The sequence below is a fragment of the Magallana gigas genome, chromosome 5, assembly GCF_963853765.1.
Source record: "Magallana gigas chromosome 5, xbMagGiga1.1, whole genome shotgun sequence".
In the NCBI taxonomy this organism is placed as follows: Eukaryota; Metazoa; Mollusca; class Bivalvia; order Ostreida; family Ostreidae; genus Magallana; species Magallana gigas.
The window spans coordinates 26,164,851-26,187,362 of record NC_088857.1 but is presented as its reverse complement, the minus strand read 5'-3'; the positions used below and the strand labels follow the sequence as shown (position 1 = coordinate 26,187,362).

The following is a 22,512-nucleotide window of genomic DNA, read 5'->3' as shown; positions in this document are numbered from 1 at the left end:
AACACTTTTTACCACTTTAATGAGTTGTTTAATAATGATGTTGCTATCATAATGATATTATATAAATATACAATTATACACTGGGAGAAAATGCTCTATTTCATAAATAAATCCCCATATTCAACATCAATAAATCAAAAACTTAAAAAGCTGAAATCACATTAGCCTTTGAATAAACATACATCACATGACAGCCATGTGACATATACACATCATGTGACAAAGTTCAAATTATTTCCAAGACATTCAATGCTTTATCCGTTTAGGAGAGTAAATATGTAAATACACATAAAATTGTCCTACTATTCACTAGCTGAATAAGATGTTTTGTTTCTTTTTTTATCTTCAGACACAAAACAATAGTTCTACACGTTATAAGTTACAAGCTTGGCTACGGTTTATTGCACATTGTTCACTCTGTACACACATCTCCTATGTTGCCTTCAAACATCATATTCAGAGGTTTTATTTACCGCACGTGGTGACCCAAATAATTAACAGCATCCAGCCCAAAGTTGACATTCAAGAACATATTTGTAAGACAAATAAATCTCTTGATATACCATCTTTTCATGCGAATCTTGGTTGAAAACAGTGGGCAAAATGCATCAAAATTAAATGTGATGTTGTCTAATTCTACATCCATCACAATTCAATAATAAAGATATATCAGTACGCTAGACAAATACAATCAATGCACCATCAGCAAGCTTTAGATTCATTTCAATCAGTTAATGTTCTGATAAAAATAAAAAAGGAAAATCCTTCACATACTGTAATAATGTTCTATTTGGCAAAATTATAGTTAATCTGAACTCTGGCGGTTGCAAAATGTACAGAAAATGTTAATCAATCAGTAATAATCTTGTAGTAGGTATATCCACATGGGAAACAAAGTCCTCCATGAAACTGATAGTGACAGTGCACTGATTATACTCTTATAACTGATTGTTCTTGACAGATTCAGAAAAAAGTCTGTTCTCCATCCACTGAGTATTCCATTTCATTTTACAAATGTATCAACCTTCTGTCAAAACTGGGAACAAATCTGGAAATCAAGCTAAAAATCAGATACATGAACATCTGTATCAGCTTCTGACAATGGACATGTGTACAATATAGACTTATAGAGTCTTGTATGAGGTTTGCTGTTAGTTTACATTTTTAGCACTTCTGGATGTTGGATGAAATCTTGACATCTACAATAACATACATGTATCACACAAATGCTGTTCACAAAACAAATACATGAACAAATTTTATTCATATACATAGACCAAAAATAGAAAACTTTTATTTTTCCATTGAGATTTAAAAACAGAATACTTGGAATGTATAGATACAAGTTCTGCAGACATTGTTCTAATGCATGGTGATAGTCAAATCTGCAGAACAAATGAAGCTCTTATAAACTCAGCACATCCCTAGGAAAAGCATTTGCACTTTTTGACTACACTAAATTATGACATATCTTAGCAAATTTTTAATATCACATTTTATGGAGTCCATTGCCCATAAAAATGTTTCAAGCTACAACTGAAAGGGGGAAAAAAGCTCGCTCGTTTAGTTTATATTAATGCATATGAAATAAAAATTCTCGTATGAAAAATAAGCAATAGAAAGTATTGATTTGAACAGTTCTGCAACATAAACTGAGGTTTAAAAGTTAAAACACACAACCAATTGTTCTCCCTACAAGTCATTTCTGCTAGCCTCTACACAACTGATATATACAAACAGTGACAAATCACAGCAATGAAGACCCACTTATTTTGTATGCTAATCTCCTCTAAATCTAACACATTTGACATGATTACCAGACACGAAACACATGCTTCATATACAACTGTTTGTGAATTATGCTTGGTCTTCTTCCATTTTCCTCCCTTCTGACTCTTATTCTCTTTCTCTCCTTCTGTACAAATATTTCCCTGTTAGGCCATCCTCCGTATATATCACATGGTATATTGTTAAGTCAAATTATGTTTAAACGTTTGGTTGTACTAGAATTGATGTTCCAATAAATCTGCTAAAATATTAGGAACAGGGGGTTTGCTGGCACGTATTGTTAATCTGTACATCTGCAAAGAAATAAATTCATTTATAAATGATAAACTTCATGAATAAAGATCTGTTTGTAAACATTGAATATAATAATCCAATAAACCTAATACATTTTCCTACACTTAAGCATCGAATGCTTATTTTTGGATGTCGTCAGTACTATAACACACAAAGCGGTGCACACAAAATAAATACCGCTCGTTAGCGCTGAATTAAATATGTCTGCTCCGCTTGTTGTGTTATAGGACAAACAACATCCAAAAATAAGCATTATATTCAAAATGACGTTTATTTGCATCAAATATTTGTGTATCGTTGCTGTAAAGCCATTATATATGCTCTTAGGGATGTGAAATATACATGGAACAGCCACATTAGCATGTCATTCCGTTCGCTTCCACATTTTTTTTCGCAAATAGAGCTTGTTTCAAAATATCATCGGTTTTCCCTCTTGGTAACAGCCAATGTTTATGTCAGCTGCTCGCTAGACTCAGTGGGCCGGTAACTTCGCCGGCATCAAAAGCATGCCACTGCAACAACAACACATGATGTTGAAACAGTGCAGCTGCACAAGAGATAGTGCACTATAGGTCGAAAAACAATTATTTTCCTTATTTATTCTTATATATACATATAAGATGGTGATTATCGTCTTACTCACCATTTATCTTATCCAGAAGCTGCTTCTATAAATTTTTTCATTGATTCTGAACAGAGCTCTGTGACCTATTCAACTATAGATGACATGCTGCTGCCATGATTGCCAGACTAGGAAGTGGGGCATACCTCGCAAAGTCTGACATTAAATCAGCCTTTCGGCTAATACCAGTTAGCAGCACTGATTTTGATCTGTTAGGGTTTTTCCTTTAACAAAGCTTACTATTATGACAAGATGTTGCCATTTGGTTGTAAGATTATTTGTGCAATCTGGGACAGATTTGCTAGCTTTCGATTTTCATTGGCTGACACAGGTTCATGCACAAAATTTGTCCATTTTACACTATCTAGATGATTTTCTTTTTTGTGGCCAAAATTTTCTATGCCTTTCTATGGCTGTGCAATGACCTTGGTGTCTCAATTGCAAATGAAAAAACAGTACAACCAACTCAAGTGCTCATTGTTTTAGGCATTGAATTTCATACTGTAAACATAGGTAATCATAGATTACTAAGCTCACCGAGACGGAGCATCACCATTATGAGACATCACCTTCATAAGACCACCTTTATCATTTTATATGAAAATCATACTTTATGATCTTGGATATTCATGGATTCTGTTTTGACAAAATATCGTATATCATCTGATAAAATTTTTTTATGATAATCATATGTTCATATGTTAATCAATACAATGATATAAAATTAAATATTGTATCATGTCATATTTATAATATATATCATATAAAACAATAAAATACCGTAATGAACAATAATGAGATATGATATTGTAATGTATGATATGACATTGTATTGTGTTAAACCTTATTGTATTTGATCACATAATACAATATCATAAAATATAATACAATATAGTATTATATTACAATATCATATTACATAATACATCATAACATTGAAACATATTATATTGTATAATATAGTATGATATTGTATTGAATGACACTGAAACATATTTGATACATTATATGATATTATATCATATAATACAATATAATTTGATTCCAACATTGTATCTTATCAAATGATACAATATTATGTGATAAAGCAAAATATCATAAAATACATTATTATATTATACATATTGTATCATATGACACAATAATATATATTACAATATCATATAATACAATTTCATGTGATAAGATAATATATCATATAAACCAATATCATATCATACAATATCGTATGATACAATATTATATAATATTACAATATCATATAATACAATTTCATGTGATATAATTCAATATTACTGAAACCCATATCATATTATACAATATTGTATGATACAATATTATAGAATATACAATATTGTATCATAGGATACAATATAATATTTTGCAATATCTTATGTAATTGTATCATGTGATAAAATAATAAATTAAAAATACAATATAATATTATACAATATTGTATCATAATATACAATACTATACATAACAGTATCGTGATACAATATCATATCATAAAATATCCAAAAAATTGATACAATATCATATCGTATTGTATAACTTTTTATAATATAACATATGATATCATATTGTATTATATCAAACAATATTGTTTCATATCATACAATACTATATCATAGGAATCATGTTATATCATTTATCAACAAACACATCTATCTATCGAGCTGGTTTGAGTGAGGTAGGAGATTTCTTTAGCATCCTTGATAATGGAGATCAGGCTCTGCATATAAAGCAACCTCTGCATTTAATTTATAATAAAGTTAAATCAACTATGCAAGCTATCATCTATAAAACATGTGACCTGTTCCAAAAAACTAAACCTCATCCAGCATCCGAAACCTATGGCTCAGATTCAGCATTCAAGCCCATCAGGTGCATTGGTATCATAACACGCATCATCCATGCAAGTTTGGTGAAGTTTGGACCAGTAATAACTAAGATATCATCATCAGAGGGCACTAGCAATTAAAACCTTAACTTCCTCCAGCATCCGCAACCTATGGCTCAGATTCAGCATCCATGCCTGTCAGGTGCATCTGTATCATAAGACACACCATCCATTCAAGTTTGGTGAAGTTAGGACCTGTAATAACTAAGATTTATTTTTTAGCATCCTTGATAATGGAGATCAAGCTCTGCATCTGAAGCTACCTCTGCGATTCATTCATATTACAGTTAAATCAACTATGCAAGTTTGATATAGTACTATCATCTATTAAACATGTGACCTGTTCCTAAAAACTTAACTTTATCCAGCATCCGAAACCAGACTCAGCATTCAAGCCTGTCAGGTGCATCAGTATCATAAGACACACCATCCATGGAAGTCTGGTGAAGTAAGGACAAGTAATAACTAAGATATCACCATCAGAGGGCACCTGTTTCAAAAACTTTATTTAACCAGCTCTTAAAACCTTAACCTCCTCCAGCATCCGAAACCTAATGCTCAGATTCAGCATTCAAGCTTGTCAGGTGCATCAGTATCATAAGACGCACCATCCATACAAGTTTGGTGAAGTAAGGACCAGTAATAACTAAGATATCATCATCAGAGGGCACCTGTTTCAAAAACTTTAACCAGCTCTAAAAACCTTAACCTCTTCCAGCATCCGAAAACTATAGCTCAGATTCAGCATTCAAGCTTGTCAGGTGCATCAGTATCATAAGACGCACCATCCATACAAGTTTGGTGAAGTAAGGACCAGTAGTAACTAAGATATAATCATCAGAGGGCACCTGCAACAAAAACTTTAACCAGCTCTAAAAACCTTAACCTCTTCCAGCATCCGAAACCTATTGCTCAGATTCAGCACTCAAGCCTGTCTGGTGCATCAGTATCATAAGACGCATCATCCATACAAGTTTGGTGAAGTTAGGACCAGTAGTAACTTAGATATTGCTATCAATGGGCACCCACAACAAAAACTTTAACCTGCTCCAAAAACCTTAACCTCCTCCAGCATCCGAAACCTATAGCTCAGATTCAGCACTCAAGCCTGTCTGGTGCATCAGTATCATAAGGCACACCATCCATGCAAGTTTGGTGATGTACAGACCAGCAGTAACTAAGATATTGCTATCAAAGGGCACCTGCAACAAAAACTTTAACCTGGCCCAACAACCTTAACCTCCTCCAGCATCTGAAATTTAGGACCCAGATTCAGCATCCAAGTCTTTCAAGTCCATAAGTAGGTCCAGATGCATCACCCATGCAAGTTTGGTGAAGATAGGACAAGTAATAGCTTAGATACAGGACCTGCAACAAAAACTTTAACCAGGTCCGGACGCCGACGCCGACGCCACCGCCGACGCCGACGCCGAGGGTATAGCATAAGCTCTCCTTGACTTCGTCTCGGTGAGCTAAAAATGATCATGATATTGCCAATAGAACAAGAATAAAATTCCTGGGTCCCTGGCCGGTCAAGCAGTATACTAGTAATCTGTATATGAAATTGCAATATTTTCAAACATTCAGGGCTGTTCCAGAATTAAATGTGTGGGGAGGTTGGGAGGAACATTTTTTTACCCCCACCACCCATTTTTTCTCTCTATTTTTCCTGTCACAAATATATCCAAAATACTACAATCTAAAAGAACTTGCCCAAAGTATTAGTGGTATAAACATTTCGTATAAATTTATGAAAATCCGTCAAAATTTGTAGGCATGAGAGCGCTTACAAGGTCACAAAGTCCCATAACTCCAACAAAAAGTATCAACCAATGCTGATTTTCGAACTTGACCAAGGTAATAGTGGTATAAACATTTGGTATAAATTTAATGAAAATCTGTCAAAATTTGTAGGCATGAGAGCGCTTAAAAAAAAGTGTGACGGACGGAAACATGGATGCACGGACACACGCCCCGCATTTCTATGTCCCCGCTCCGCGTTGCGGCGGGGGACAAAAAATTCATGAAATTAAACAAAATATTACCGAGGCCATGATGATGAAATTAGATAAGGCAACTCTTAAACAACTTCAATCATTACTAGGGCTTTTAAATTTTGCATGTATAGTAATAGCTCCTGGTAGGGCCTTTTGCTGACATCTTACTGATGCAACTATCGGTCTCACTAAACCGCATCACCAGACACAAGTGACTACAGAAATGAAAGCTGACCTACAAGTTTGGCTCACATTTCTCCAGTCCTTCAACAGGATTTCAGTAATTACAGAGGGTACATGGGTTAATAACGACACCTTACAGCTTTTTACCGACAGTGCAGGGGGAGAAGCAGGGGGATTTGGTATATATTTCGCAGGCAAGTGGGCATATGCCCAGTGGCCAAGTTGTTGGTTTACTCAAGGCATAACTCGAGATATGACCTTTCTAGAACTCTTTCCAGTGCAGATAGCTCATGAGCTGACACTGAAACAGCGATTTGTCAAAAATTTTGTTCTACATTGACAACATGGCAGTTGTGCAAGGTTATAAACACCACAACATCAAAATCACCTAGGGTCATGAAAATTGTAACATGTCTTAAACATAATATTTCAACTAGAACTGCCCTAATGGGGCTAATACCCCCGCAAGGCTAATTTCAAATGGGAAAAATAATTGAATTGAATAATAAAGGTTTGGAACACATACAAAAAAAAAAATTCTAGAATTGTAAAAAAAAAAAAAAGATTAGTTAACAAAGAAAAATTCAAATTGTCAGAATTTCACTGTAAAAACATATGTATAACAGAAATACATTTACAAGTTTATGTATCTGATGATATTTTTTTTTATTTTATTGTTTTAAAGAAAAACCAAAAAAATGACAATAACCCCTCCCTTTGCAGTAAATGGAAATACCGGTAGCCAAGCAATGCTCTTCTGTTGATAAAACTTTGAATATCTTTCTAATAAGAGTCTTGACAGATGCAATTAGTTGTTTCAAATTTTCCTCACTTTCTCCTATGGTACAATGGAACTCCATATCAGAAAATTGATCCCATAGGACTATGATTTTCTTTGATGAGCTTGTTAAATTTAAGGAACTCCCAAAACATTACCATAATTATTGATTTTTCAAAATATATTCAATGGCCATTAATTAAAAAAGTAGGTCATTGACCTACTTTTTTGAAAGAGAAATATAACTCTACAATCAAAGGTCTAAAACATCCAATACATGGCTTTTCATTATTATCAGTGGATTTTTTGTTCATTCTGAATAAACGTCATCCTTAAAGAGATACTATGATACTATATAGATCCATACTATGTAAAAATATTTAAAATAGAAAATTTAATTTTACAAACAATTTTAAAATTGCCAAAACACTACAATCATATCAGTAATTTTGAATTTCATCTAAATTAATGCCCTATAGGGTCACTTCATCAATACTTGACTAATAAATTTAAACAACTCCTAAAAATAGTTAAATTCTAATCTTTATTAATACATTGTAGCTTTAGAATAGGCAGAGCTACAGATCTTGCTAAATAAGGGGTTTCAGAATCAGAAATTAAAGCCTTAGGCAGATGGGAATCAAGGGCTTTTCAAAACAAGATATCTGTGAGCCAATGCTCACTAGTGATACCCCCGCTCTGATGTGAATATGCAAAATAAGCAAAATCGACATTTAACAGAAAGCTGGCATCCGATTGGTACAGAAATATATCCCACAATATGGCATGCCTAAACAAATAGTGTGTTAAAATTTCAAGCATCTGCGATGAATAGCTGCTGAGAAATCTTTGACAAAAATTTGTTTGAAAATTTTTGCTAAAAATAAACAAAGTCGTCATTTAACAGGAAGTTGACGTCTGATTGGAACAAAATATATCCCACGATATGGCATGCCTATACAAATACTGTGTAAAAATTTCAAGCATCTGCGATAAATAGTTGCTGAAAAATCTCTGACGAAAATTTGTTTGATAATTTTGGTTAAAAAATAAGCAAAGTCGTCATTTAACAGGAAGTTGACGTCCGATTGGTACAAAACTATATTCCACGATATGGCATGCCTTAACAAACACTGTGTAAAAATTTCAAGCATCTGCGATAAATAGTTGCCGAGATAAATGCGACAGAAATTTTTGTTACAAACGGACAGGCAGACACAACAGGGTAAAACAGTATACCCCCCTCTCTTTCGGAGCAGGGGTATAATTACATTAGATTGTAGTTTCATTGTTAGTTTGAATGGAATACAGGCTAATTTGCCAAAAGTATTCCAGATTTTAAAACAGTTTGGATAGTGGGAACCTAAATATCCTATTGGGCCAGGAAGGAAGCAGCGAAGAGACCAGGAGGAAAGAACCTGAACCTCGGCATGGACATTACCTGGAAAGGGATAAGGTGACTATATTGGGAAGACCTGGACAAACTTACTTCTGATAAGATTTAACACCAACCCCACCCAGATGTATTGGTCATTCATGCGGGATCCAATGATCTTACAACACCTGGCAATACAGCACTGCGATTTTCACACGAAATTCAATGTAGTTTGTTTAAGAAATAAAGTACGAGTTATCGTGAATGTTGCATATAACCTCCGAGGTTAAGAAATGTTGTTTTGAAATATAAAATTTTAAGGGCAATATTTCGAGACCGAGGAGGTTATCCTGTAACATTCACGAAAACAAGAACTTTACTTCTATTCTACTAACAGCCCAGTATTTCTACAGATCGTTTCTTCTATAGAGAGACAATCTACATGTAGGTCATTTTGACGGCTGTTCCGTTTACCCCAACGGTTTTGTTAGTAATGTTTACATGTGTATTGATCAAAGGAATCACATGCAGAGGACAGAAAATCAAAATGTTGGCCAGGTGGGAATTGACAATTTTAGAATGTTGGCTAAATGGGAATATACCGTATATGAACACCTGAATGGTGCCTCCCTTACCTGGGCATTTTTATTGGGCTCCAGTCGGACTAGACAGCCGACCTGACTGCCCTTGATGTGGATGACTCCAGCAGAGACATAGTTGTCTGGGTTAGGATCGATGCCTTCCAAGATACTGATCCCAAATCCCAGCATCTAAAACCAAGTAAGCAGAGAGTCGATCAAAGCTTAAGACCAGACAGATCAATTTATACAGTTGAAACTTCACACAGAAGAAAAGTGTATTATTAATAAGATTTGTGGTAATTATCAGACAACCAGGAGCTCACCTTTGTCTTATTCTGTTCTGTGTCTATTGGGAACTTGGCTTTAAACACCTTCTGGCATTCTTGATTTGGTCTGAATCACAAAAATATTTCAAATCAATTCATTTCAACTATGTCTGTCACTTACGTAATTTCTGTAAATTTTGGAGTGTTTCATTTTGCATCCCTTGCAATTTAAATATCATAAAGTATATGTAAAAGTTAATAACAATGTTTTACAGTTCATTTGCACCTTTCTTCAAAAAGACCATTCCACAATCCTACCCCACCCCAAAATAAACATGAACACAATTTACATGTATTCTAAAAGAGAACAATCTTTCTCCTTTAATAGACTTTAATTCGAATTAAAAATAAATCATAGTGAGAAAGACAAACATAATCTTTTATAGCATTTGCTAAATGCTAGGAAAATTTTCTATTTACTACATTCTTTTACTCACTGTGATAGACCCTTCCATCTGGCAAAGAAAGTTGCAGAGTCCATTTCTGCAGGCTCAGAGAATTTGCTAAACATGACTGGAAGCTTCAGATTCAATCTATGGGAGTTACCATTACACCTGCAAATCACAAAAAAGACTGATAGAACTTTAACTTTTACCCATCTGTTCAAGTTACCAAAATTCTCTTTCTCCTCCTCTATAAGGATTCTCGATATGGATTAACAAATATTGCCATATTGCTCCCCCCCCCCCACTCATGTCCTGAACCCCTGACCCAGGGGCCATGATTTCACAATTTAGGTAGAGGGGCTAGTGGACATCATAACCGTGTATTCAGATTTTTGCCCACATGTGTTGGAGTAGAGAAGAAGATTTTTTAAGATTTAATACATTTTTACTATATGGCCATATTGGCCCCACCCTAGAGCCTGATCCCCTAACCCAGGGGTCATGAATTTAATAATTTTAGTAGAGGACCTCATGGACATCATAATCATGCATTTAGTTTTTAACATTGTATATGGTAGTAGAGAAGAAGATTTTCTAAGATTTAATACATTTTTACTATATGGCCATATTGGCCCCACCCTAGAGCCTGAACCCCTGACCCAGGGGTCATGAACTTCACAATTTAGGTAGAGGGCTTCATGGACATCATAATCATGCATTTAGTTTTTAACAGATATATCTGGGAGTAGAGAAGAAGATTTTCTAAGATTTAATACATTTTTACTATATGGCCATATTGGCCCCACCCTAGAGCCAGAATCCCTGACCCAGGGCCATGAATTTCACAATTTTGGTAGAGGGCTTCATGGACATCATAACTTTGCAATGAGTTTTTTCCTCACATGCGTGGGAGTAGAGAAGAAGATTTTTGAAAATATGGCTTTTTTTGCATATTTGGACCCACATGTGGCGCCCTGGGGAAGGTAGAGCCATGAATTTCACAATTTAGATTCCTCTTACCATAGAGATGCCTCACACTAAAAATGGTAACAATCAGCCTTGTAGTTTTTAAGAAGAAGTTAAAAATGTAAATTGTTAATGCACGACATTTTGGTTACAATTTTGGTAGAGGGCTTCATGGACATCATAACCATGCAATCAGTTTTTTCCTCACGTGTGGGAGGAGATTTATGAAAATTTGACTTTTTTTTCATATTTGGCCCCGCCCGTGGCACCCTGGGGTGGTAGAGCTATGAATTTCACAATTTATATTTTTCTAACCATAGAGATGCTTCACACCAAAAATGGTAACAATTGGGCCCTGTAGTTTTAAAGAGGAAGTTAAAAGTGTAAAATTGTTAACGCACGACAACGGACGCGGATGAAGACCAATAGCATTAGGTCACCTGAGTGTCTCAGGTGACCTTAAAATACATATAAAATGTTCTATCATTAAACTCATGACACACACACACACACAAGAACTGGTGGTGCCCACTACCACACACAAGGACTGGTGGTGCCCTTCCTTCAGTGGTAGCCCTGTGTACACTTACATGAAGGAGATGATAAGGAGAGGAGCGTCGGAGAACTCGGTGATGCACTCTATGTTGATCACCTGCTGTACCTGCGCCCCACTCTCAATCGTTGTGCCCACTGGTTTAGGTGTACATGTGATCTGTGAACAGCTGTTAAGGCATTTTTTTACTTTCACAATGTCTGACCAGACCTGCCTATAATTTATTGATGGATCTGATATTTAACAATTACATATTTTTTTGGTTTGACTACGTATGACCAATACTTCATAAAAAGCCATCAAAGAAAAAGTAAGTACATGTATTGTGAAAATATCACCTGCACAGGTTACAGGGATCAAAATTAACTTTTTGACCATTCGAATATTATAGCTAATAGATTTTTTTTTTACTCACAGAATTAAACTTTCACTTGCACTTTTTCTTTTCATTATAACAATTTAAATAATTTTTTGCAGTAAATACTGTAAATGTTTTTTTCAATTCCATGTGTCTTGCTTATATCTGTATGAGTATCTTTTACTTTGATTTTAATAAACTCTGACGACTCTGTACATCAATTAATCTTTAAAAAAAACTTTTATTCTATTTGTATTTTCTGTTAGGACCATAAATTCTACTGTCGAGTATTTTAGTATGTAAGACATGTCACTAACACTTAGATATTCATAACACTTGATTTCATTGGCTGTAAAGGATATGAGATGCCAACTCTCCTGGACACTGTGTGTCTATGCTAAATCCGCTAAATTGGAATGATGTTTTGTTGCCGTAAAATATCCCAAGTCTTCCTAAGTTCTGTCGATATTCCGACTTGACTCCAATTTGTAGAAGGTCATTTTCAAATAATACTCCATTATTTTTACAAATAAATCTGCAAGTAAAGAATGGTTTTTTGCAATGCATATCACACATAGTTTTTCCATGGCCAAAAAGTCCTTCTTGATTTAATGTACATGAAATGTATTCATACTGTAGTGCTGAAATCACTTATTTTGAAAAATAAAACATTGATTTCTTAATTTAAGTTTATTTATTTGATATACCGGTAAATTAAATTCCTAAAAACTATAAACAAAATATATCACCCCAAAACAAAGAGCTCAGCATATACACACACATATAACGAAGAGCTCAGCACTATTCACATACTTTTTAAAGCTCTCTTCTGCTCCCGGTGTCAGTCCATTTGAATCCACTCCATTGGTCGGTGGACTTGATCCGACAGTATCGAAAACATCCAGGAGAAAGCTGCCAGCCGAGGGAGCAGCCTGGGAGGGGCCCGGGGAGTTGAGTCCCAGTAGGTCGTCTGAGGCTGCTGCACTGGGGGGGTTAGAGGCTGCAGGTACTGATAGCTGTCAAATACAAAAGGGCAATGTTGTATTAACAGAATGAAAATCAAACTACCAAACAGTCATTATAATTAATATATAAAGTATCAATATAAAAAATTGAAACAAGAAATGCATATTTCAATAAATTTTGATATGATGAATTTGCTCAGTATCTTTTATCAAGAAAATGTGCATTTTGAAAATCTACATCGATACTGGAACTTCACCAATTGATAAAATGCAACAAACTGTACATTGATTAATCAGCTGTATTATCAATATTTTATGAAACACCAGGAATTAAATTAATGATAACATTATTTCCTGAAAAACTGAGTTTTTTTTTCATTTACCGGTAATCTAATCATTAAATTAGAAATACCAAGAAGTGAACCATAATACACTTAAGTGGTGGTGTCATAAAACCCATCCCAGATCCTGTCATCGTCTCAAGCCACGGGTTTTGTGTCCATTCTATTTCCACATTTCCATTCTATTTGTGGAAATAAAATGGACACAAAACCCGTGGCTTGAGACGATGAGTTCCTGAGTGAAAGATGGAAACTTTTTGTGAAAATTAACTGTTTTGTGACATAATTTTTTTTCTGTAAATAACAAACAATCAGTTATAAACTTGTTATTGATTTATTTCACAATGAATATGTAAGAATTGATTTTGATTCCTCCACATAACTGTTCATATCTTTGACTTACGGGTGTGGGGGTGAGTGTGCGTGTGTTAAAGCTGATCACTACTTGTAAATTGACACTGTTACACATTTTCTCATATACACAATTTTCTTACACCTGATTGCACACCTGAAACTTGTATTCCTTTTGTTGTCTTAGATTTTGTGCATCTATTTTTTGTTTAATGTGCATATTGAGTTTGAAAATAATACATGAACCTGTATGTCTGGCCCTTTATCTTAGTCTCACTTTTACAAAAGGAACCTATAGTGGAAAAGTGAGACTGAGATCAAAAGTGAGCTCGTCTAACTTTTATGGCCCCTGGGCCTGATGTTAGTATTCTCCTGGCTTGGAAAAAGCGCGTAAAAATTTGATACTTTTATAACGACTGAGTAACATAGCAATATAAGACATACGTCCACACAGGTGAGACCCCTACAGCAAATGTCGGCTGCTTATATAGAGTTGTAGGGATAGCAGCAATGAAAGAGAAACATGATGAACAATGATGTTGTAATACCTTTTGAGTTACACTTACAGGAGGGGGTGTGTTGTGGGTGTTAACATTGTTGCTCATCTGTGCCTGAGGCATTGGTTGTTTGGGTTCCTTATTCTCTGCCTGTTCTGTTACAGTTGGCTTCTTTTTCTTCAGTTTGGCCAAAATAGATGATTCTCTTTCAGGGAATGGTGGCATTTCTTCTAATACAGTTGCCTACAATACAAAAAAATAACTTAATTAGGAAATGATAGAAAATGATCAGCAATGTCAAAACTATATGTATGTGTGGTACCATATCTATGTGAAGAGTAAAATTGTATTTATACAGAATTTAGGTATTTAAAAACTCTTTAATGCATTAAATGAAAGAGAAAGTGAGTTAGCTCACATACCCCACACTCTCCTTTTACTTAATAATACTCATAATTTATAATGGCAAAGTATGCATTAAATACACAAAATAAAATAAATACACTAACAAACTGTTCATTACTTTATTCAAAATAAGGGCCAAAATTTCCAGAAAAATAAAGGAATCGAAATATCCTGGTAATATGCACATCTACACATTGTGTCCTAAATACAGAAGAAGTTTCTCAAAATTCCATGCAACAATTTAAGAGGAGGCGTACTTATAAAGAAACAGCACTGATGAACTGACTGACTCACTTACAGACCAGTCAAAAACATTATATCCCTCAAAACTTTGTTGAATGGAGTATAAAAAGATTCAAGAATCTTCAACAAGAGGCCCATGGGCCACATCGCTCACTTGAATAGCAACCAAAAGCTTTAGGGTATCAAATACAAAATCTCTAGACAACCTAGTAGAGAATATATCTTGATTTTCAAAGACTTCCAAATTTTTCTCACCATATTTTAAGTTAAACATCGAGCTCCTTTTGTTGTTTCAGTTTTTGAAAAAAGATCTTAAATTTTTTCTTCAAATTAATTCACCCCCATTGTGACCCCACCTTACCCCTGTGGATCATGGCAAATTCAAAAGAATATTAACAAATTTTTCAATAATTCCAAATTATCCCCTCTTTATAGAGGGTGTGGCCCATCATTTTAACAAACTATAATCATCTTCATTCAATAATGCTTTGTGCCAAGTTTGGTTGAAATTGGCCCAGAGGTTCTTATTCAGCTTGTCCATTTTAGGCAAAATTTAATTGGGTAGAAATTAGTTTTCACTGTCATTGGATGAGAATAGCAAGAGAAGTCCATCTACTTACCAGGACATCAGTGGAGGCCACTGTGCTTAGCTGTAAATACTCCACACTTCTTTGTTGTAGTTCAACATCTGAGTTACGAAGGTTATTGTCACTCTTTAAAACCTGTAAACCAACACAAAACATAGTTTAAAACAAGAAAAAAATACCTTTTTTTGATTTCTGACTTTCAGTTTTCTTTCCAGGTGAAATATTTTTTTTACGTTCTTCAGCAGTTTGAGCCTTATTTTCTGCAGTTTTGAAATCTCTCTACCATGAAGAGTATATATGAATATATAACCAAGAATGCTATATATATGGAGATGATGCACTTAAGATGAACATGAAGGTGTATACTTGAAGTGTTATGACATTTGATGACGTTTTATTGATATGCATGCTTTAATTAATGAAAGAGGAGACTTACGTCTTGAATGGTTGATTTAATCTCTGGGAACAGGTTGACAAACTTGATGTAGGTTGAGAGTATGAGGCCGCGCGTGGCGGGACCACAAAGGTGGTACTTGGAGTGTAGTAGCTGGAACTGGACCAAAGGACTGTAAACAAAACGAGTAGACAGAATTACTTGTCATCAGCAATCCCTGCTATGTGTACTAAACATATTGTGGAATCATTTGCATCATTGCAAGCTCAATTTGCATGGATTATTAAAAGATTTAAAACATTCAACAAAGTATGAAAAAAAAAAATATTAACTCATTCATCATTAAGTAAATTCACATGAATGTGTTAAAAATTAAAATATCTCAAAAACTTGCCCCCCACAAATTAAAATGATTCCACAGTATACTTTTAATCAATCCCTATTCCTTAAAAAAATAAAAGGTTTTTGATGCAAGGAAAGTTTACAACGCGTATGAGAATACAATTCATTTATATATACAACACCATTTGACGACTCTCTTTTAAAACCTCAAGAATGATGAAGAACAAAGCTCAACTGCAGTATCGTAGGAAACCCAGGGTTGAGTACGCATTGTTCCTCTCTTCATCACCTGTGAGTTCCTTTTAACTTCGACGCTCGTGTTAATGACCAATTATTTATAAATATCCAATCAAATTAGTCTTTACAGTAATGAAACTCTTCTGTTTTTAAAGGTTGCATTACTGTGGCCTTACTATTAATACAAATCGTTCTGTGATCACCAAGTGAATACTGTAACGAAAAAGCATTTAAAGCGACTTGTTGATTGGACCAATTTACTCAATGTGTAATATGAGCAACCATTCAACTTGCGTGCTTCAATATGAGCATCGTAGTTTAGAGGGACCGATGGGTGATGGAGAGAGGAACGACACGTAATGAACAGTGGGTTTCCGATGATGAACTGTAGAAAAGATTTATTTTTTATTTGGTTGACCTCTATGATGTACCTTGATCTAGGATCTCCAGCAATTAGATTTCCAAACTCCCCCAAGATGTAGCCTCCTACTTTGACCATGTTTTCATGGCAGGCAGGGGCCTGCAGAGCCTACAATATAGAACAAAACAGGTAACACCACTTATCTAATTGATGATCAAAGTCATCAGTCTCTTCTACATAGAACACATGTTCATCAAATGTGCTGTGTGATTCTTGCCCAACTGTTACAAAGCAGTGCCTACCTCAAACACAGTCTTTGCGGCATATCCCTGCACATCATCTCTGTTGATCACAATCTGTATAACACGGTACCACACCTACAGAAGAAAGCATCATTCTTTCTTCCACAAGCACTCTGGACTGAGGCAAAATTAATTGTAGAAAAATAGTGGTGACCAATTACAGTAATACTTGCCAACCTCCAACATGTGAAAATCTGGTCATGACCAGATTTGGAAAGTAAAAAATCTGGTCATAGCGCGAAACGACATTCACGACATATTTACCATGCATTTCATAGGTATATACAATAGAAATATGTGTTAAAACTTAAGTGTAATACTTTATTGCATTGGTCGTTGAAGTGTTAATTACATGGTGGTTCAATATATGACTGGCCGCTTTACGCAAGGAGTTGCTCATTTCAGGACAAGTATATAGGAAAAATTGTCAGGGGGAAATAAAACTGGCCACTGGTCAAGAGTGGCCGTTGATTTCGGGTGGCCGCTAAGATAGTTTTGACTGTACACTGTGAATCAGTTATCCATCACAAAAAAAAAGAAAAGAGAAACTTTGTCAGAAATAAAACAAAACCAATGGACAAATTTCATCACTGTGGATATAAATTATAGCTGTATAGATGGATATAGATTATCAGTGACCTCCATCTCCCACTGACCTCTTCACTGACATAGTCTCCAGAGATACGGATCAAGTTCAGGATGACGTCCACATACCAAGTGTAGTCCACTGCATACTTCTCGGCCAAAATGGCCACCTTCAGCACCTGTGATTAGCAGAATTGTCAAATTCATATCTATTCATTAAAAATTACAGAAATCCAAATCAAATGTTTGAGAAATACTGCTAAGTAAATGTAAAATTCTTTTCATTACTGTAAATTCCCTATTTTACACAAATACTTATTTCTGCGATTCCATCGCTTCAAATGAAATCATGAAAAATAAAATTTTTGTTGTTAATTTGAATACTGTGGAATCATTAGATTTCGTGGGGGCCAATTTTTGTGGATTGCTTAAATTTTACAAGTTCGTGGGGACGTAATTTCGTGTATTCTTTTAAACCTACAAAGGAAATATGACTTTATTACCATAATTTATCAATTCGTGGAGTGTGTTAATTTGTGGATGAGAGGTACCCACGAATTCCACGAAAATCTAATGATTCCACAGTAGTTAACAATTATCAGAAAGATAAAAGCAAGTTTTCAAATTTCACGAAGTTTGCTTTGAATGTGAAGAAGCCTACCATTTCCTCTCTGATTGAGTAGTCAGCAGTCTCCAAGTACTCCAGCATTTCGCCTACAATTTCCTCCGCATTGGTTTTGTCACACATTGCATACAGAAGGTCGACGGCTCTCTGCCTCACACTTACATCTCTCTCAGTCTGCCAATAGATATATAGATATATGTTATTTCAAATATATCAAAACATCAAACTAAACAACTATCCTATCATATTCTCATAATACATGTACATAAATATTGACTTTAAACGCATTCGAGTATTTGACACCCATTAACAGGTAACTTGGTTGGTACATGATATAATCTTCTGGAAAGACCAAAAAGATGCTGGATGATAAAAATCATATTTATTTATCATCCAGCAACATAAATGTAAACAAAAACAAGGCACAAGCCTTGTTTGTGAGGTTTGTACCTTATATCTGGACAACTGATGTTAAAATTTCGGTAACTCATTTGAAATGCCCCAGTTCAGCATTATTGACATCAAAAATGGAAAAATTGAAATTTTACTAATTTCAGCTCTTCAGTCAGAATAATTGCCTTTTAAATATTAAATGTACATGATTAAATAAAAAATTTAGATTTGTGATTCTTTTGTATGCGTAGCTCCATGATTAACAAGCTAAGCAGAAAAACTGGTGAAATTCTTGTTTTAACCAATGCTGACTTAAAATATGCATATATAGAACACCTTGTAAATAAACATAGGACATGTTAAGTCTGGAAGATAATTTCATTTTTCACATGAGGGTTTTAACAAGCAAAGTTTCTTACTTTTAATGAATTGACTACAGTTTCCTGGTGTTTCTTCACAGCTTCATGAGAAAACTCTGAGGTCGCAAGCAAGCACATGCTTTCCAAAGCCAAGTATCTGCAAAAATAAATATAATCTAATGAAACACTGAATATTCTACATTTTCAAGTGGTTTTATTAAAGAGAACTTAAAACAAAAAGAAGGTACATATATTTAATAATTTAGAAAATCGAAACAAAATTCTGATTAGTTTTAGATCAATTAATATCAAAAAGTTAACAATTCAGGAAAACAAGAACAGAGATATCACCCAAAGACATGAAGAATTTTTTAACATTATATAGATCAAGTATCATATACCTGAGGTTGGTTTCTCGGTGCTGGAGAAATTGGCCTAGCTGGTTACAGGCCCTGACTAGAAGGTTTGGATCGCTATCCATGTGAATAATTAGGTTTATGGCTTCATTAAGTACTGCATTTTTGGCATTCCCATGCTGAATTTTCTTTGATTTGGGGGGTTCTTGTGCCTTGTTTAGAATTGTCTCTAGACACTCTGTTAGTCTTGTTCTGACAGCAGGGTCCTCTGAAAGTAGGAATCGTAGAACCATTTAAAAAGAAAGAATTCACATTGTCAACAAATCGTCATTGTCAATGAATCGAAGAACCATTTAAAAAGAAAGAATTCACATTGTCAACAAATCGTCATTGTCAATGAATCGAAGAACCATTTAAAAAGAAAGAATTCACATTGTCAACTAATCAATTCTGAAAACAACAAGAGGCCCATTGGGCCACAGCGCTCACCTGAGCAACACTGACTTTATATGGGTGTTCAAAGGATATTGTGCCATATGGCCCCTCGGTTGAAAAACAAAAAATAAGTTATCAAACCTTAAAGTATTTGAATTTTACACTTATTTTTGCATACACTTAATCTTTAACATTGTACCTTTATAGAATATTATTTTAACCAAAAATAAGGAAGATCCTATGCAAGATATAAAACTAAACTTTTGGTAGAGGTATGTTTGATTTGATACGTAAAAATTAAAAAATATGGGCGATAGTTCCCCAAATAATGAAAATGAAACGAAAATCAAAACAAGCAAACACCATCGTCACGTCACATGTGAAATGTCAATGCATTGAAATATCTAACCTCAATTTACTTCACAAAATCGGCACCAATTTATCTTGCATGTTTCAAAGAATCCCTTTGCATGCAAACTGTTGCACAACAAACAAATTCATCTTTGTCAGACCTACCCATTTATCATATGTCCAACATGGCTGTTTTAAACACAAAGAACCTCTTTTTCGAAATATGGAATACCATACCTGAAGTTATGTACACTCGTTCATGACCTTTATTATTATTTTCGTATAGCTCAAATTTGGAAAAAATTAGCCCTTATATTTTGCAATTTATATTTTAAATCTAAACAAACTAAAACCACCGTCACAAGTGAAAATGTCAATGCACTGAAATATTTAACCTCCATTTACTTCACAAAAACGGCACAAATATATTTTGGATGTTTCAAATATTCGCTTTGCACACAAACTGTTGCACAACAAGCAAATTCATCTTTGTTCGTTTGACCCATTTATCATGCGTCCGACATAAAGAACTAGACTGGTTCTCTGTCTCTAACCTGGTTTTTGATATATGAAATATCCAGCCCGTAGTTAAACTGATTGACCCCCATTCTCTCTGTCTAATTATAATTTTTGTAAATTACTCAAATTTGAAACAGAATAAGCCCATATTATTTGCAATTTATAATTTCCTTTCCATAAGGATTATCTATGCTAAATTATGTTGAATTTGACTTAGTAGTTCTTGAGAAGATTTTTAAAAATGCACACCCTTTTTCTACAGTTTCGAGGTTTTCTCTGCTTTGAATAAAGATCGGTCTTTTATTTCTGCAATTTATATTCATCTTACCATAAGGATGCTTTGTGCCAAATTTGGTTGAAATCGGCCCAGTGGTTTTAGAGAAAAAGTTAAAAATGTGAAAGTTTACAGACAGACGGATGGATGGACAGACAGACGGATGACGGACAAAATGCGATCAGAAAAGCTCATTTGAGCTTTCAGCTCAGGTGAGCTAAAAACAATTAGTTAAATGAATAAAGATATTTCAATTTTCTAAAAATAATTCCATGCATTGAATTTACTACATGCACTAGTATAAACATAATGGAGGTAGTAAAAGACATTAAAAGTAGGCAAGGAGATGAATTCACTGCAGCAGAATAAACCCGTCCACAAGAGGCACCCACCTGGAGGGGGATAATTTTGTAGTAATCTGAGGAGTTTAACAGACAGCCAGGGGGCTGGCACGAAGTAATACGTGTAATCCTGGAGATCGGTGTAGGAAGCTGTCACAATCTACAAAATCAATATCAATTCAGTAACTAGCCATCATTTAAAAAATAACAGAGTCTGAGCAGCTCAAAAGATTGAATGTCATCATATACCATGCAAAAAATCAATGTTAAATAAAGTAAATACCAATGCACAAAAACAACTAAAGAGGGCTTGATGGTCATGGCCATTTTAGATTGGCCTCCTTAAAAGTCTATCAAGCACTCTGCTCATCTCTCTTCTGTTCACACAATACTTGCCCTACTGAGTCGGGACACAGCAAGAGACACACATCCCTTGTATTCCTCCGGGTTCTTCTTGACAAGGGCCTCGATCAGACTGGCGGCCGAGGTGACCACTCCCAGGTGCTGGTCATTCAGGAGGTGGATGACCCTGGAGGACCACTCCCCGATCTGGATGTACTCGGGAGAGGTGCGCAGCAGTCTCAGCAGGGTCAGGGCAGCACTCTGCTTCACCGAGTCAATCGTTTCACTACAAAAACACGAAACAGCACAGGTGACACATTCTCTTAGTGTTTGACTAAAGAAGAACAACAGGAAGTGTGGTATATAAATGCTTTTTTTTTAAGAGGAGGGGTTGCTCAGGAGGTGAATAGCCCTGGAGGACCACTCCCCAATCTAGACGTCCTCAGCGGCCCTAGCACTGACCGTAAGCTTTTCTCCATTCTAAATGAAAGCCAAAAAGTTCCCCTGAATATGCTAAAAAAATATCAAAGGAACATTCAAACTTCAAAATCTAGGACTCAAAGCCTCTGAATGAAGATTTAGATTTTGTGGCTCACCCTGTGACCAGGAGCTTGGGGATCTCGTTGCCCAGACCTTCGGCCATTTCCTTGCTGCCAATGTTGGCGGTGCACTGCAGGGCCAGGTTGACATGGACTGGGTTGGGACTGGCCAGATCATTCTTTATGGACTTGATGACCAGCTTGATCAGATCATTGTTGGCACTAATCATCACCGAAATGAACAGGTACCCCTGAAAA

At 35.1% G+C, this 22,512-nt stretch overlaps 1 protein-coding gene across 2 annotated transcripts in view; it reads right to left on the bottom strand.

Annotated features, from left to right (window-relative positions):
* Positions 1-22,512, bottom strand: part of LOC105333224 (AP-2 complex subunit alpha-2) — a 29,209-nt gene continuing 6,697 nt past the window's right edge. The window contains exons 5-23 of one of the 2 annotated variants that reach the window (XM_066083847.1): positions 22,312-22,505; positions 21,770-22,001; positions 21,425-21,533; positions 19,499-19,721; positions 19,158-19,254; positions 18,382-18,519; positions 17,792-17,899; positions 17,136-17,210; positions 16,904-17,001; positions 15,936-16,065; positions 15,533-15,634; positions 14,334-14,507; positions 12,924-13,126; positions 12,473-12,645; positions 11,790-11,913; positions 10,285-10,401; positions 9,845-9,914; positions 9,576-9,710; positions 1-2,081 (exon numbers count right to left, since the gene is read on the bottom strand). In XM_066083847.1, coding sequence (XP_065939919.1) covers positions 2,004-2,081; positions 9,576-9,710; positions 9,845-9,914; positions 10,285-10,401; positions 11,790-11,913; positions 12,473-12,645; positions 12,924-13,126; positions 14,334-14,507; positions 15,533-15,634; positions 15,936-16,065; positions 16,904-17,001; positions 17,136-17,210; positions 17,792-17,899; positions 18,382-18,519; positions 19,158-19,254; positions 19,499-19,721; positions 21,425-21,533; positions 21,770-22,001; positions 22,312-22,505 — 2,580 coding nt within the window. In that variant the 3' untranslated portion in view covers positions 1-2,003. Of the gene's footprint in view, positions 2,082-9,575; positions 9,711-9,844; positions 9,915-10,284; positions 10,402-11,789; positions 11,914-12,437; positions 12,646-12,923; positions 13,127-14,333; positions 14,508-15,532; positions 15,635-15,935; positions 16,066-16,903; positions 17,002-17,135; positions 17,211-17,791; positions 17,900-18,381; positions 18,520-19,157; positions 19,255-19,498; positions 19,722-21,424; positions 21,534-21,769; positions 22,002-22,177; positions 22,196-22,311; positions 22,506-22,512 lie in introns of those variants that run through there. The other variant, XM_066083846.1, reaches the window with a different exon arrangement.